This window comes from Chiloscyllium punctatum, chromosome 40 (genome assembly GCF_047496795.1).
Source record: "Chiloscyllium punctatum isolate Juve2018m chromosome 40, sChiPun1.3, whole genome shotgun sequence".
Taxonomy (NCBI): domain Eukaryota; kingdom Metazoa; phylum Chordata; class Chondrichthyes; order Orectolobiformes; family Hemiscylliidae; genus Chiloscyllium; species Chiloscyllium punctatum.
Genome location: NC_092778.1, coordinates 3,316,462 through 3,332,815, shown reverse-complemented (window position 1 = coordinate 3,332,815; position 16,354 = coordinate 3,316,462). Strand labels below are relative to the sequence as shown.

Here is a 16,354-nt window from a genome sequence, read left to right as displayed (position 1 = left end):
TGCTGGAATTTAACAACTGATTTTATTTGCACTCAACAAAAAACGCTGAAGTGTAAGTCAATCGTGCATTTAGAAGCATCCAACACACTGGCATAGGGCAATGCTTACTCTCCCTGGTGTGTGTATCGGAGACAGTGCATCCAGGTCTGCCATTGGAAACTCCATCCCTTTCCTCTTCAACTCTTCATAAATATGAACTACTCCAGTCAGATCTGGACTACTCCTGAAAGCATCAGCCCAAGCCTAAGAGTGAAGACAAACAAATAATTTGAATCTTTACAGAAAGATTAGTAATAATTGTTATATCATATTGGCCTACTGCATCAGACTTCTGCTCTTGGGTATTCCAGGCTGGGTACATTTACAGGCTTTCAAATGTCCTATAATTTCATGGCGCAAAAGAATAGTTGTGGTTGACCTTGCACTTGAACCAATACTAAGTCGGTGTAGAGCTTCGATCTAAGAGCTCAGAACATTTTAGGCATATCTTGCACATTCAGTATACAGGAAAGGGAGGCCTGGAAGTGCCAGAAAATCAGCTGCTGGGGCATTCTGATTATGAAATATCCAACACTGCACACTTGCTTAGTAAGCTACAAAGGGAATTGAATGGCAAAAAGACTGCAACTGGCTGATGAAATGCCTCTTTGACCACCAACAAAATGGCATTTGCTAAAGAAATTAAACACTTTTGGCTTTCATTCAACACTGAACTATGTTTATAATATAGCAGCTGATGATTCATGGTAGTACTTGAAGAATATGGGATCTGACGTGCAAGTATTGTATTTACCTGTTAATTTGGTCTATTGTATTAAAACTATTGCTCAGATAGTCCCTAAATGGATTAACACCATCTCGCCTGGGAATAAGTCTATACAGTGGTGACTATTGATCTCTCTGCTATTCTCTCAAGTTCATAAAAACAGTGAAAGAACATTTCAATCTTCATTTTTCAAATGTTAATTTTGATTTGCTGATGTTTAATATCAAACACAACATCTTCTGCATGAAAGGCATTTTCAAAACTTTCATATGAATAATTATTTACACAATGGAGAAAGCATATTTTTAAAAGATATAAACACATACTTGAATCAATCCAAGGACTTTATCCTGCACAATGGCTGGAGGATTATTTTTGGGCAAGACAATTTTTACTAAAACACCATCAACAAAGTCACGGTTGGCTACGAGGATATGGAAACGATGACCGCAGTTCTTAACACAGGTCTCCAAAATCTAATTTTGAAAAGGGAGATAAAATGAAATTATTTGTCAAATTTAAGCATTGGATTATTCACTTAATTCCTTGCAACAGGTTAATCTGAAAGCATGCATATGATAGGATATTTTTTGTCTTTCCCCTATAAAGATGTGATAGCAGAAGTTTAATTCTTTTTCAAGTTGCCTTTAAAGATCACTGGTGGTAGAATTAGACATTAGTTCTGTTAACTGCCATTTGCAACACCATTCTTAAGCAACAGACTGAAAATACTGCTAGGTTACACAAACAATTTTGAGGACACCAAAAGCAGACTGATAATCTCAGGAAAGATGGCAGTATTGTCAGCAAATGAGGGCTAAAACTAAAGCTCTGGCAACATGGCTTCAAATTTCATCATGACAGCTGGAGGAATTTAAATTCAATTTAATATATAAAAAAAAATCAGGATTGAAAACGAGTCTCAGTAATAGTAAGCAACCATGACAACTCAGTGGTAAAAACCTAATAAGGGCTATCCTTACTTGGTCTGACCTACAGATGACTCCAGATTTATGGCAATGAGGTTAATCTTTAACTGTCTTCTACGATGACATACCAAGTTACTCCTTTCAAGAGCAATTAGGGATGGGCAACAACAGTACCTAAATCCAGTGAAGAGTCTTTAAAAAAATGCTAACAACTATTATTACTGGATTTAAAAAAATCTAGACTTCTACATCCAATCAAAAGGAATACATTTAGAGTTCCTGGAACTCTAAATGTAAACAGCCAGTGTGATCTTTACCCAGTAAAAACGTGAAGTGCATTCTCTGCAGTTCTGTGTAAACTCAATGTTTTTATAATTATACCAAATTGTCCATCAAGACTTTCTCCAGCTAGACTGATGCTCTGTAACTACAAAGATTTCAAAATTATCACTCTTTGAAAAAGAGCTTCTCCCTCACAAGTCCACAAACAACAACCAACTCTGAAAATTCTAGCCAGGTTCCACCGCAACAACCAAGATAACAGACAATATTCTAAAAACATCAATGTGCCCCTAGCTCACAATATCAGATCTTTTAAACTTATTTGGAATTAGACCTGTTGGTCCGCCAAAAACTAATGCAGTTTTCCATGGATCATACCTGGAAAGGTAATAGTGTACTGGTATTGTTGCTGGTCTAGTAATCCAGAAACCCAGGAAATGTCTCAGAGACACAGATTCAAATCCTATCACGGAAGATGGTGGAATATAGAGTAAATTAATGCAGTAAAGAGAGACTGAATAGGCTGGGGCATTATACCCATTCCCTGGTGCATCACAGACTGAGTGGTGACCTTGTAGTGGTTTATAATGGGATATAGATTGGCTATTCACCCAAGTCTTTTTTCTAAAGCAGGGGAGTCCAAAACTAGGCTTAACATGAGTAGGGAAAGATTTAAAAGGGACCAAAGGGACAACATTTTCCACACAGAGGAAGGTGCATGAATTGAATGAGCTACCAGAGGGGATGGTGGAGGCAGATATTTAAGAAAGCATCTGGATGGATACTTGAATAGGAAGGCTTCGGAGGGATTGGGCCAAATGCTGGATTAGATCAGGTTAGGATATCTGATTGGCACAGACAAGATAGACCGAAGGGTCTGTTTCCGTGTCACATAACAGACTCGATAAACCTGGGATTAAAAGTCAAATAGGGGTGTGCATCATTTGATTAAAAGTCAAATGATGACCATGAAGCCATTGTCAGTGGTCATAAAAACCCAGGTGATTCACTCGTGTCCTATTGGGAAAGAAAACTGCCTGTCTACATTTAACTCAATATTCTCAGGAATTTGGTTGACTCTTACCTGCCCTCTGAATTGGTCTAGCAAGCCACTTGGTTCAAGGACAACTGGGGATGGGTAATAAATCCCGGCCCAGTCAGCAGCATTCAATCAAGTAGTAACAAGTTTCACTGCATTCCATCCAATAATTTAAGATGTATTTTTAACAGAAACAGACCAATGGATGAGCGTAGATACCATTCTCCCCATCTTTATTAGAAGAGATCAGTATCTAAACAAGTACTGACCCATGCTATCTAATAAATGCTAAAACATGATTGCAAGAGGTTATGGGGAAGAAACTGTAGCTGCTGAAACAATTGGAGAGGAGATAGAATCGCTGACTGGAATTTAAGCATGCTTGTATAATGAAAGGGATATCTGCACATATAAAAAGCAGAAAATATTTTCCCCACACTTGTGGAACAGCAAGTGGGCTGGACATTAGTACACTCCATTATTTCAATGAGCATCTACTTGTTCAACTATAATGTTCCAAATCCTAGGGCTTTACTCAATACAAATTCAGAGCGTCCTGATAGCCTAGCCATCGTTTGCCCCTCAACTAATATCATCAAAAACCAACTCATTAGCCATACACCTCATTGACCCATGTAAGAACCATAGATATATTAATCACTGGTTTGCTACATGGCAACAGTGAAAAAGTTTCAAAAAAAAGTCACATACTTCCAGACATTTCTCAATCATGCAGGAAAGCAGTTTTTTTTTCCAACTCACCGTTAAAGCAAGCATTACTTCACGGTAGTTCTTATTTCCACTCAGCCTTTTTTTCAGAGCCCTGATAGCATCCTTTGGCCTATAAAATGAAAATTTTCATCTTTTAAGGAAAGCGACTTAATTCTGCTAAGCGGCGTGTATTAAAACAATTCTAGCGAGGGAAATAATTGATAGCCAGAGTTCAGTTTTATCAGTTCAACTCATCACTTCCTCAAAACTAAGATTTTTTTTATGCTCACATACACCAGTGATATCAAGTGACAGATATATATGACTGATATTCGTGGTTCAGGCAGTTTGACTAAAAGTGCCAAATCCACACTGCACTTGTATTAACAATAATACATAATTGCTGTTGGATGTCAAAGGTCTTGAACATGCCTTTGTAAGCAACTTCTGGAATAAACTTGATGCAAGTTTTAAGAAACCAGAACCGTAGACTCTTATATTCAGTGAAATATCACAATTATTTTCAAGGGCTTGGGAAAAGTGCTTTCTTTTTAGAAAGCTTCTTTTAAAAAAAAATAATTTAATAACAATTCTGACTTTTGTTTCTAAGATACATTGCACATGCACTGCCAATACTCAAATACTTTACCCAAGTTTTAATTCCTTGTGGATAAACCTGAAGGGGTTCCAAAAATAAAAATGGAGAAATGCAGTTCCCAAAGTATTCTGAATTAACAAAATGAAGCAGCCAGCTCATCTGGTTTCTATGCCAACTATCCTGAGTGCACTTGAGCTCGTGCCAGACTCTCATCAGTAGAAATCCTGAACTCCAAGGAGTTCAAAACTCACTCCCTTTCTCCACCAAGAGCCACACAAAAGAACAAAGTTCCCAAAGGTAGATGATGCAGTCCTGGTAGTTAACTCACAGATCCCTTTCTCAAAGTAAAGAGAGATGTACAAGTTATTATAGATAAGGGAGAGATAAAACACAAACAAATTAAGCCAAATAAATTAAATGGGTTGGGCAGAAAAGGGGAATAATGAAGACAGATCAACTGGGATAATATTTTGCTGGAAAGTGAGCCATCAGATTAGTAGGTAGCATTCTTGAGAAGTCAATAAGAGTGCAGAGCAAATTTGGAATAGTTTGAGAAGTTTTAGGCACCATACCTCAGGAAACATATGCTGCCTCCAAGGCCAGTGTAATGTGGATTTATTAGAATGTCTGGACTCCAAGGATCAAATTATGAGAGGGATCGGATTGAAGTTTCTGTACAGCTCCCAGTTTTTGGTTGACAGCTTTGAACTTAAAAAGTGTCAGGAGGTAAAAAAACACAATAGGTAAAATAAGGCGGTGGCATAGTGATAGCGTCACTAAGCTAGTAATCCAGAACACTCAAGCCAATGGTCTGGGGGCATGGGCTTGAATACCATCAAGACAGACAGTAAAATTTGAATTCAATGAATAAAGACCCAATAGTGACCATGTAGCCATTGTGGATTGTTGTAAAACATACCTAGTTCACGCATTCCTTTATGGAAGGAAATCAATCCTTTCCTGGTCTGGCCTACATGTGATTTTAGATCCACAGCAATGTGGTTGATTCGTAAATGATCTCTGAGCAATAAATGTCGGCCTAGCCCACGATGCCCATTTCCCTTGAACTGATTTTTAAAAAAGCTTATTTTACATTTGCGCAATCAACTCAATCAAAAACTAGACCTCTACTCAAAATTGGATGGATGGCCAATCTATAGTAATGTAACTCTTGAAATATTGTTCTCAACCCAGAGGAAACAATATTCAATGTGAAATATAAAATATACCTAAATTGGAGCACATTGAATTCCATCAGGTTTTTGAAGGGCTGGGAAAGACCACAGCAGTTAATCAACTGTCTCACTTAGGTACTTTATGATCTGCTCCTTCTAACAAATAGTTAATACTTTTATTCAAAGATTTAATACTTTCCCTATTTAATTCTTACCCTTCTTCAGTTTCATTAATAATATCACAAATTTCCATGTTCAGGGCCCAGTCTTCAGTCTGCAGGGATCCATCTGTAGCACGTTCTGTTAATAAAGAACAACAAAATGTAAGTACTTTATGTAGCACACTACTTTCCCAAAAAAAAGAGAATAAGTCTATGAATACAAATATTATTAGAAAGATTATTTATAGATTCCCTACAGTAAGGACAGAGGCCATTCAGACAATCAAGTCCTGCATCGATCCTCCAAAAAGCATCCCTCGCAGACTCAGCACCTCACCCTATCCCCAAAGCCCCAAAACTTACCATGGCTATGGATGTAGGTTTGCTTGCTGAATTTGAAGGTTCATTTCCAGATGTTTTGTCACCCTACTAGGTAACATCTTCATTGGGCCTCAGGCGAAGCACTGCTGAAAATTCCTGCTTTCTATTTATATGTTTGGGTTGGTGATGTTATTTCCTATGGTGAAGTCACTTCTGGTTCCTCTTCTCAGGGGGTGGTAGATGGGGTCTAACTCGATGTGTTTGTTGATAGAGTTCCAGTTGGAATGCCACACATCCATCCTAGGACAAGCCAAACAAAGACAAGCACAAGAACTCCTAGAAGCATGGAATTCCAACCGGAACTCTATCAACAAACACCGAGTTAGACCCCATCTACCACTCCCTGAGAAAAAGGAACCGGAAGTGACTTCACCACAAATCTTCTCAAAACTCACTATGACCATAGCTAATCCACCGAGCTTGCATACCTCGAGACACCACAGGACAAGTTAGAATGGACAATCCACTTAAATTGAACATTTTGGAACTGTGGGAAACTGATCCACCTGTCAGAAACCTACACAGACATGGGGAGAACAAGCCTGACATAGACAGACAGTCACCCGAGCCTGGACTCCAATCCAGGTTCCTGGCACTGTGATGCAGCAGTGCTAACCATTGAGCCGCCATGTCTCACAATTGTCTGAAGCTTCTGTCAAAGATCAATTCTTCAGCCTAATAAGTGAAATCTAATAGACTGACAAAATTGCAATACTTGAAAGGACAATTTGTGTGTTAAACTCTGGTTATAAGGCAAAAGTGATATGAATGATTCAAATTGAAAACTCAACCAAAAATGCTATTTATGTCTAATTCGAAGCAGTAAGTCATTACAATTGCACGTGTCAGGGAGATTACATAGATTAGGTAGAATCTGTGACTGAACAGGTCTGGTGACAAAACATGAAATTACTTTCTTTGGTTCATATTTTGCTATCTTCTTGGAGAAAGGGAGGACAGCAGATACTGGAGACCAGAGTCAAAAAGCGTGGTGCTGGAAAAGCACAGCAGGTCAGGCAGCATCCGAGCAGAAGAATCGACGTTTCGGGCATAAGCCCTTCTTGCCTTTGCTGTTCTACAGCAGGAAGTCCCAAGTTCCGGGACTCATACTCCCAACATCTCCTTAGGTTCACTGGAGGAAAGTTCCAAAGGATTTAATGGCTAGCCATTCAAGAAGAGATGACCATCACCTCATTTGGCCTTTTGTCAGAAGAAAAATGCAACAGCTAACAACTAGTGGTTATTTTCTGAGATTCTGGCTTGAGATATACATCCAGTCTAATGGAGGAACTGTCAATTGTTCAAGGCTGCAGATTTAACCAATGATTATAGGTTCCAAGAGACCTCCTCTTCCCATTTAGAGCCTAGTTCCTCCAGCCCCTGCATCTACTGTGTAGTCTCTGGACGTCGGAATGCATCATGGAAAAATGAACAAACAGCAAAATTCACAGCTGACCTTGGGGTAACCTGCGCAGGAGAGCTCAGAACACAGGAGCCAAAAGTGCATAGTTTTTAAAGTGTAACCTTGCTGTAAATCTACAATAGTGAATAGAGTGGGTTCTTTCTTGATTGTATGTTTTCAGATCTGTCTCATGGTTTATATTTTTAAAACTTAATCAAAAGTACTAAGTTAGCCTGGAGCAGTGTTTTTTGAGCAATAAAATTGTGCTATTTTCTGGGTCTGTAGATTGTGTAGTAGTAAAGATGGCCTTTAGTAGAGTGATGTGTTCTTCATGTCAGATGTGGGAATTTAGGAAGTTTCTACGTTACTGATGATTGTTTCAAAGTGTCTTTGGTTGCAAATCTTATCATATCGTATGGATCGGAAGTTAGAAGCAATAAGAAATTTACAGGAGCGAGGGGATGTGATGGATGGTAGTTATAGTAAGAGAAGAAAGCTGCAGATAAAGTCAGGTAGATGGGTTAACTCCAGGAAAGGTAGGAGAGAGAGGCAGGTAGTGCAGGAGTCGCCTGTGGCTATCCCTATCTCAAACGAGTATGTTGCTTTGGAAAATTTAGGGGTGATGGACTCTCAGGGGAGTGTAGCACGAACAGCTAAGTTTCTGGCACCAAGAATGGCTCTAATGTAACGAGGGGTACGTCAGGCTACAAGCGATCGAGTGTAATAAGGGACTCTCTAGTCAGAGGCACAGAGAGAAGTTTCTGCGGCCAGCAAAAACTAATGCTGGTGTGTTGCTTCCCTGGTGCCAGGATCAAGGATATCTCAGAGAGGGTGCAGAATGTTCTCAAAAAGGGGACAGGGACCAGCAGGAGGTCATTGTACACATTGGAACTAAAACCATAGGAAGGAGAAAGGATGAGATTCTGAAGGGAGAATATAGAAAACGAGGCAGGAATTTAAAAAGGAGGTCCTCAAGCACAGTAATATTTGGATTACTCCTGGTGCTACGAGGTAGTCAGGGCAGGAATAGAAGGAAAGAGCAGATGAGGAGTTGGTGCAAGGGAGAAGGATTCACATTTTTGGATCATTGAAGTCTCTTCTGGGATAGAAGTGAGCTGTACAAGGAGGACGGATTGCACTTGAATTGGAAGGGGACTAACATACTGACAGGGAGATTTATGAGAGCTGCTCAGGAGGATTTAAACCAGGAAGGTGTGGGTTTGAAAAAGAGATCAATTTAAGACTGGTACAGTTGGAAAAAGGAGTGAGTCAAAGAGTCAGGGCAGGCACAAACAAAGCAGAGAACGAGTGATAAACTGCAGTTATTTCAATGCAAGAGGCTGAAAAGGCAAGGCAGATGAACTCAGGGCATGGTTAGGAACATGGGACTGGGATATCATAGCAATTAGAGACATGGCTCAGGGGTGGACAGGACTGGCAGCTTACGCTCCAGGATACAAATGCTACAGGAAGATAGAAAGGGAGGGGGGCAAGAGAGGAGGGGGCTTGTTGCTGTTGATAAGGGATAGCATTATGCCTGCATTAAAGGGAGGATATTTCTGGGAATGCATCCAGAGAAGGTTATTTGGGTGGAACTGAGAAATAAGAAAGGAATGATCACATTAGTGAGATTATAGAGCCCCCAAATAGTCAGAGGGAAATTGAGAAACAAACTTGTAAGGAGATCAAAGTTATCTGTAAAAATAAAAGGGCGGTGATGGTAGGGGATTTTAACTTTCCAAACAAACACTGGGACTACCATAGTGTTAAGGGTTTAGATGGAGAGGAATTTCTTAAGTGTGTACAAGACAATTTTCTGATTCAGTATGTGGATATACTTACTAGAGAAGGTGCAAAACTTGACCTACTCTTGGGAAATAAGGCAGGGCAGGTGACTGAGGGGTCAGTGGGGGAGCACTTTGGGGCCAGCGACCATAATTCTATTAGTTTTAAAATAGTGATGGAAAAGCATAGACCATCTAAAAGTTAAAGTTCTAAATAAGAAGAAAGCCAATTTTGACGGTATTAGGCAAGAACTTTCAAAAATTGATTGGGGACAAATATTCACAGGTAAAAGGGATGGCTGGAAAAATGGGAAGCCTTCAAAAAAAAATGAGACAACGAAAGTCCAGAGACAGTATATTTCTGTTAGGGTAAAGGGCAAGGCTGGTAGGTATAGTTGCTGGATGATGAGAGAAATTGAGCTTTGGTTAAGAAAAAGAAAGAAGTATATGTCAGGTATAGACAGCAGAGATCAAGTAAATCCTTAGAAGAGTACAAAGGCAGGAGGAGTATTCTTAAGAGGGAAGATCCGGAGGACAGAAAGGGGACATGAGATAGCTTTGGCAAATAGGGTTAAGGAGAATCCAAATGGATCACATAAAAACATTAAAAGGACAAAAAGGGTAACTAGGGAGCAAATAGGGCCCTTCAAAGATAAACAAGGCTGCCCATGTGTGGAACCATAGGAGATGGGGGAGATACTAAACAAGTATTTTGCATCAGTGTTTACTGTAGAGAAGGACATGGAAGATATGGAATATGGGGCAATGGATGGTGACAACTTGAAAAATGTCCATATTACAGAGGTAGTGGTACTGGATGTCTCAAAACATAAAGGTGGATAAATCCCGAGGACTTGATCAGGTGTAATCTAGAACTCCGTGGGAAGCTAGGAAAGTGATTGCTGAGCCCCTTGCTGAGATATTTGTATCATCAATAGTCACAGGTGAGGTGCTGGAAGACTGGAGGGTAGCTAATGTGGTGCCACTGTTTAAGAAAGGTGCTAAGGAAAAGCCAAGGAACTATAGAAAGATGAGCCTGACATCAGATGTGGGCAAGTTGTTGGAGGGAATCCTGATGGACAGGATTTACACATATTTGGAAAGGCAAGGGCTGATTAGGAATAGTCAACATGGCTTTGTGCATGGGAAAACTCTCACCAACTTGATTAAGTTTTTTGAAGAACTAATGAAGAGGATTGATGACGATAGAGTAGTGGATGTGATCTATACGGACTTCAGTAAGGTGTTCGACGAGGTTCTTCATGGTAGACAGGGTAGCAAAGTTAGATCTCATGGAATACAGAGAGAACTAACCATTTGAATGCAAAACTGGCTCAAAAAAGGTAGAAGTGGTGGATGGTTGCTTTTCAGACTGGAAGCCTGTGACCAGTATTGTGCCACAAAGATTGGTGCTGGGCTCACTACTTTCTCATTGATATCCAAATCATTTATGTGAACATAGGAGGTATAGTTAGTAAGTTTACAGATGACACCAAAATTGGAGGTGTAGTGGACAGCAAAAAAGGTTACCTCTGAGTATAAAGGATTATTGATCAGATTGGCCAATGGGTTGATGAATGACAAATGGAGTTTAACGTAGATAAAATGTGAAATGCTGCTTTCTAGAAAGGAAAATCAGGACAGGACTTATATACTTAATGTTAAGGTCCTGGGGAGTGTTGCTGAACAAAGAGATTTTGGAGTGCAAGTTCATAGCTCCTTGAAAGTGGAGCCTCAGGTTGATAGGATAGTGAAGCTAGTGTTTAGTATACTTTCCTTTATTGGTTAGAGTATTGAGTATAGGGGTTGGGAGGTCATGTTGTGGCTGCCCAGGACATTGGTTAGGCCACTTTTGGAATACTGCATGAAATTCTGGTCTCCCTCCTATCAGAAGGATGTTGTGAAACTTGAAAAGGTTCAGAAAAGATTTACAAGGATAGTGCCAGGGTTGGAGGATTTGAGCTACAGGGAGAGGCTGAGAGGTGACTGTATAGTGGTTTATAAAATCATGAGGGGCATGGATAGGATAAATAGACAAGGTCTTTTCCCTAGTGTGGCGGAGCCCAGAACTAGAGGGCATAGGTTTAAGGTGAGAAGGGAACAATTTAAAAGGGACCCAAGAGGCAACTCTTTCACACAGAGGGTGGTGCGTGAATAAGATGAGCTGCCAGTGGGAGTGGTGGAGGCTGGTATAATTTCAATGATTAAAAGACATCTGGAAAGATATATGAATAGGAAGGGTTGGGAGGGATATGGGCCAAGTGTTGGCAAATGGGACTCTATGCAGGTCAGGATGGACGGGACTGTTTCTGTGCTGTACATCTACAACTGTATGACTCTACTCGAAAACTTCCCAGAATTCCAATCATGAATCCACTCTGAATCACTTATTCCTGAGGTAGAGGTTAATTGGAATATTTAGGTGATTCTTATATAAATTAACTTTTAGCTTCTAAAAACAGGCCATTTAGCCCAGAGGTCCTTCTGAGCATTTTAAATTTATTAGGCTAATGCAATTTTTAACATGTTTACTGCTACAGATCTCCAGCTAAATGAAGGGTACCTGTTATCTTCATGGCTTTCATCCTCCTATTGATTAAACAATAATTACCTTAGAGCTGTTTATTAGTTCCTCAACCAGGTGTTCCCATTTATCTTTAAATTTAAGATTTTAAATGTGTGTCATAGAGCCATAGAGATATACAGCATTGAAAAGACCCTTTGGTCTAACTCATTCACACCAACCAGATTAGAATTGATTAGATTATCTACAGTATGGCAACAGGCCATTTGGCCCAACAAGATCACACCAACATGGCAAAGATTAACCTACCCAAACCCATTCCCCTACATTTACCCCTGAATAATGCACCTATCCTCCACATCCCTGAACACTATGGGCAATTCAGCACGGCCAATTCACCTAACCTGCACATCTTGGGATGTGGGAGGAAACCAAAGCACCTGGAGGAAACCCCCACAAACATGGGGAGAATGTGAAAATTCCACACTGACAGTCACCCAAGGTGGAAAATGAACCCAGTCTCTGGTGTTGTGAGGCAGCAGTGCTAACCACTGAGTCACTGTGCCAACATCCTAAGTAGATACCCTAAGTAAATCTGGTCCCATATCCCTCTAAACCCTTCCTATTCATATACCCATCTAGATGCTGTTTAAATGTTGTATTTGTACCAGCCTCCACCATTTCCTCTGGCAGCTCATTCCATACACTCAACACCCTCTGCGTGAAAATGTTGCCCCTTAGAACCCTTTTAAATCTTTCCCCTCTCACCATAAACCTCTAGTTCTGCACTCCTCTACCCTGGGGAGAAGACCTTCCCTATTCATGCCCCTCATGATTTTATAAACCTCTGCAAGGTCATCCCTCAGCTTCTGATGCTTCAGGGAAAACAATCGACCTGGACCCAATATACCAGCCACTACAGCGGACAGCTCGAACTGACAACCGGAAGCGGCAGAGACAGGCCACTATAAATGCCGGAGGAAACAGCACAGAAGTGCTTCACAGGAGGCTCCCAAGCACTGACGATGTCACCTAGACAGGGGACGAAACGTTTGCAAGACAAATTCCCAGCTCGGCGAACAGAACCACAACAACGAGCACCCGAGCTACAAATCTTTTCCCAAACTTTGATGAGGATATCAGTTAACTGGAAAGAAAAGGAACTTCGTACTTTTTAAAACAAAACTATCAATGAATTATTTTTGAATTGTAGTCCATTCTGCAGATAAATATGCAACAATATAAATTTACACACTGCTTGCTCTTGGAGTTGCACTATTTTGGTGTTGTTGTGGATAAACGTAGAATGACAGGATGTGCTAGCCAATCATGGGACCTATTGTAATGTGGTCTTCAGTTTAATGTTTATCTAAAAGATGGCATGTCTAACAATAATACACATTCACTGAAATGCTTGGTTAAATGGCGTGTTAAAGTCCAAGAGTAGAACTTGAACTCACAACTCTATGATTGCATGACATAATCACAACTACAAACCAAATTCTTAATATCTCAATTCTGCACCAAGACTTCAGTTCTGCTGTTAAATGTATGTAATAGCTTTGTTTCAGTTGCCATTTAGTACCTTCTCAGTGGTCTAACAAAACATTCTGCAATATTTGGAAAAACAATATGTGATCAAGTATACAAAGAATGAATGTCATTTGTAAAACAACACTTGTACTCTAGATTTCAAGTCTACCCTCTGAAATTCTTGTTTAAAAACACATGGTTGCAAAGAGTTGTAACAGAATTTCCTATAGCAGGTAGAGGCTGCAAACCGCTGCATATAATACAAAAAGTATGTTAAAGTATGGGACAAGGACAACATCACTGTATGTAAGTTAAAGAGTAAATTAGGCTCATATAAACAAACATTCTTTGAATCTGATGCTTTTCGTCAGAGTACAAGAGATCAAAGAACCCTGCTCTGCAGGTTAATTTTCTGGAAGAATCATATAGCACAGAGACAGACCTTTCAGTCCAACTCATCTATGCTGACATTGTTTCCTAAACTGAACTTGTCCCATTTGCCCATATCCCTCTGTGCCTGTCTTATCCATGCACCTGTTCGAATGCCTTTTAAATGTTGTATCTGTACCTGCATGTAGCACTTCCTCTGGCAGCTTGTTCCATATACACTTCACCTTCTGTATGAAAAAGTTACCAGTTAGGTCCCTTTTAAAATCTTTCCACTTTCATCTTAAACGTGTGCCCTCTGGTATTGGACTCCCCTATCTTGGGAAAAAGACCTTGGCTATTCACCTTGCCTATGCTGCTCCTGACTTTATGAATCTCTATAAGGTCAGCCCTTAGCCTCCAATACTTCAGGGAAAATAGCCTCAGCTTATTCAGCCTTTCCTGTAACTCAAACCCAAAACATTTGAATGTTTTCAAGTATTTTTCAAGACTTGGAGATTAACTTAGATGGAGCTATCCAATAAACTGGTTTCTCTCTTCATCTCTAAAGGCATAAAATGTTTAGAAAAATTTAGGTCACATACATTAGATTAACCCCATGCAAAGAAAATTAACGACCACTGTTGAGATAATCTTGTTTCAGGAGTTATTTTCTGCGGTCTTGTCATTCTTATTCTTTCATGGGATGTAAGTGTTAATGGTAAGAATGCTATGTGTCACACACCATTAATTCCCCTTAAACAGGTGGCTTGCTAGCCCACTTCAGACAGTAGTTAAAGATCAAAGATATTCCAGTGGATCTGGGGTCACATGTAGGCCAGACCAAGTAAGGATGGCAGATTTCGTTCCTTAAAAAGGACATGAGTGAATCAGACATTATTTTCCACAACAATGATGGTTGTAATGGCCAATACTCAGACTAGGTTTTTATTCCAGATTTTATTATACTAATTTAAATTTCCACCGGCTATTGTGGTCCAATTTGAAGCCAATTCCCCAGATACTGTAAATAATGTACTCGATTGCAAGTACATTACATAACCATCTTCCTCAGTTCATACACCATCTTTGAGTAAAAGGGCAGGCTGCCAATCTGCTCTCTCAGGTCCAATTCCACTCATGAACAGATCACTAGTAGATGCTCCCAAATAGTTAAGAGGAATTGGAAGTAAACGAACAGCAGCATTCAATAACTACAAGTTAGTATCCTCAAATTCAATTCCCTTTCCTGCTCTCCATTAGACTTCATTGCTTATTTCAATGAGACACCAGCCTTCTACATTTCAACGCGCTTTTCCTTCTTACCTGCATTCAGCTGAATGATAAATTAGAAATCTCAAGAGAAAACTCAAAACAACTGAACAGTGTAGTAGCTTGGGTAACGAGACACAGGAAAGAACAAAATTTAACAGTTGTAGTAGTACATCTGCGAATAATGTCCACATAATTACTTAAAAAAAGGCACTTGATCTGAATCCCCAATATTGGCAAACAAATGAACATTTAGATTTAATCACCATTAGAGACCTATATACAAGGTAACCTTTCCAAAAGGCAAAAAAGGGGGGAAAAACAAAAGAGGAATAGCCTTGAATCAAGAACCTCAGAAATAGGAGTAGGAGTAGGCGTACAGCCCTTCCAAGTGTGCCCCCCAGACTCCAAGATCATAGCTGATCTTCACCAGGTTTAAACTCATCAAGAACGCACTATTTCAAAAGTCTATCTACCTTCTCCCCAAATACTATCAATGATCTAGGGACACAGAATTCTCCAGACAAGCATTCACTATCTTTATGCAAGATGAAGTTGCCATAAACCAGAGGACCATTAGACTGCTCTTTCAGACACAGATTGTGAAAGGGGAAACAATAAAAAGAGAGGGTGCGAGCAAGCAAAAGACAGAGGACACGAGCAAGAGATGGTAGTTGTTTAACCAGAGAGTCACTACATCATAGGAGGGGTGAGGTTGAATAGGACAGTCTTTCATGGTAACCTCAGCTGATGTGGGGGATTGAACTCACGCTATTGCCATCATTTGAAACTAACTGACTCCCAACACACACTGTCACTAGCAGACATTCCTTTGCATGTCAGTTTTAAATGAGCATCCCTTACTTTATAATTATGTCCCCAGTTGAAATAGCTTTCTTGTCAAGCTCCCATAAAATCATGTATTTTTCCATAAGATTGCCCCTCATTCTTCTAAACTGCAATGAATAATGGCCTAAACTGTTTCATCATTCTTGACAAATCAACCCCATCATCCTAGGAATTAGTCTAGTGAAGCTCTTTTGAACTGCCTCCAATGATCATATGTCTTTCAAACCCAGGAACCAAAACCATTCACAATACTCCAAGTACAACCTCATCAACACTACATGCAGTTATAACAAGACTTCCTAGTTTTTAAGACTCCCAACTCCCTATCAATAAATGGGCAAAATTTAAATTTTCTTTCATACTGACTTGCATGCTGTCTGTGTTCCAAGCACAAAAACGACCAGATCCTTGCATGCTGTATTTTTTTAATGTCTCATTTAAATAATAATATCGGCTGTTTTTGATTCCTCCCAAAGTACATGATCTGACACTCTACGACATTAAACACTAAGTGCCAGGTTCTTTCCCCCCCTCACTCACTCAACCCATCTATATTGCCTTGCAGATTCCTGTATCCGCATC

The 16,354-nt window shown here is 39.9% G+C and overlaps 1 protein-coding gene across 4 annotated transcripts in view; it reads right to left on the bottom strand.

Moving 5' to 3' along the window:
• Window positions 1–16,354, bottom strand: part of LOC140464293 (TOM1-like protein 2) — a 61,501-nt gene that overhangs the window by 39,155 nt on the left and 5,992 nt on the right. For all 4 annotated transcript variants that reach the window (XM_072559191.1, XM_072559193.1, XM_072559194.1 and 1 more), the window contains exons 2-5: window positions 5,716–5,800; window positions 3,779–3,857; window positions 1,093–1,242; window positions 109–243 (exon numbers count right to left, since the gene is read on the bottom strand). In XM_072559191.1, coding sequence (XP_072415292.1) covers window positions 109–243; window positions 1,093–1,242; window positions 3,779–3,857; window positions 5,716–5,800 — 449 coding nt within the window. The remainder of the gene's footprint in view (window positions 1–108; window positions 244–1,092; window positions 1,243–3,778; window positions 3,858–5,715; window positions 5,801–16,354) is intronic.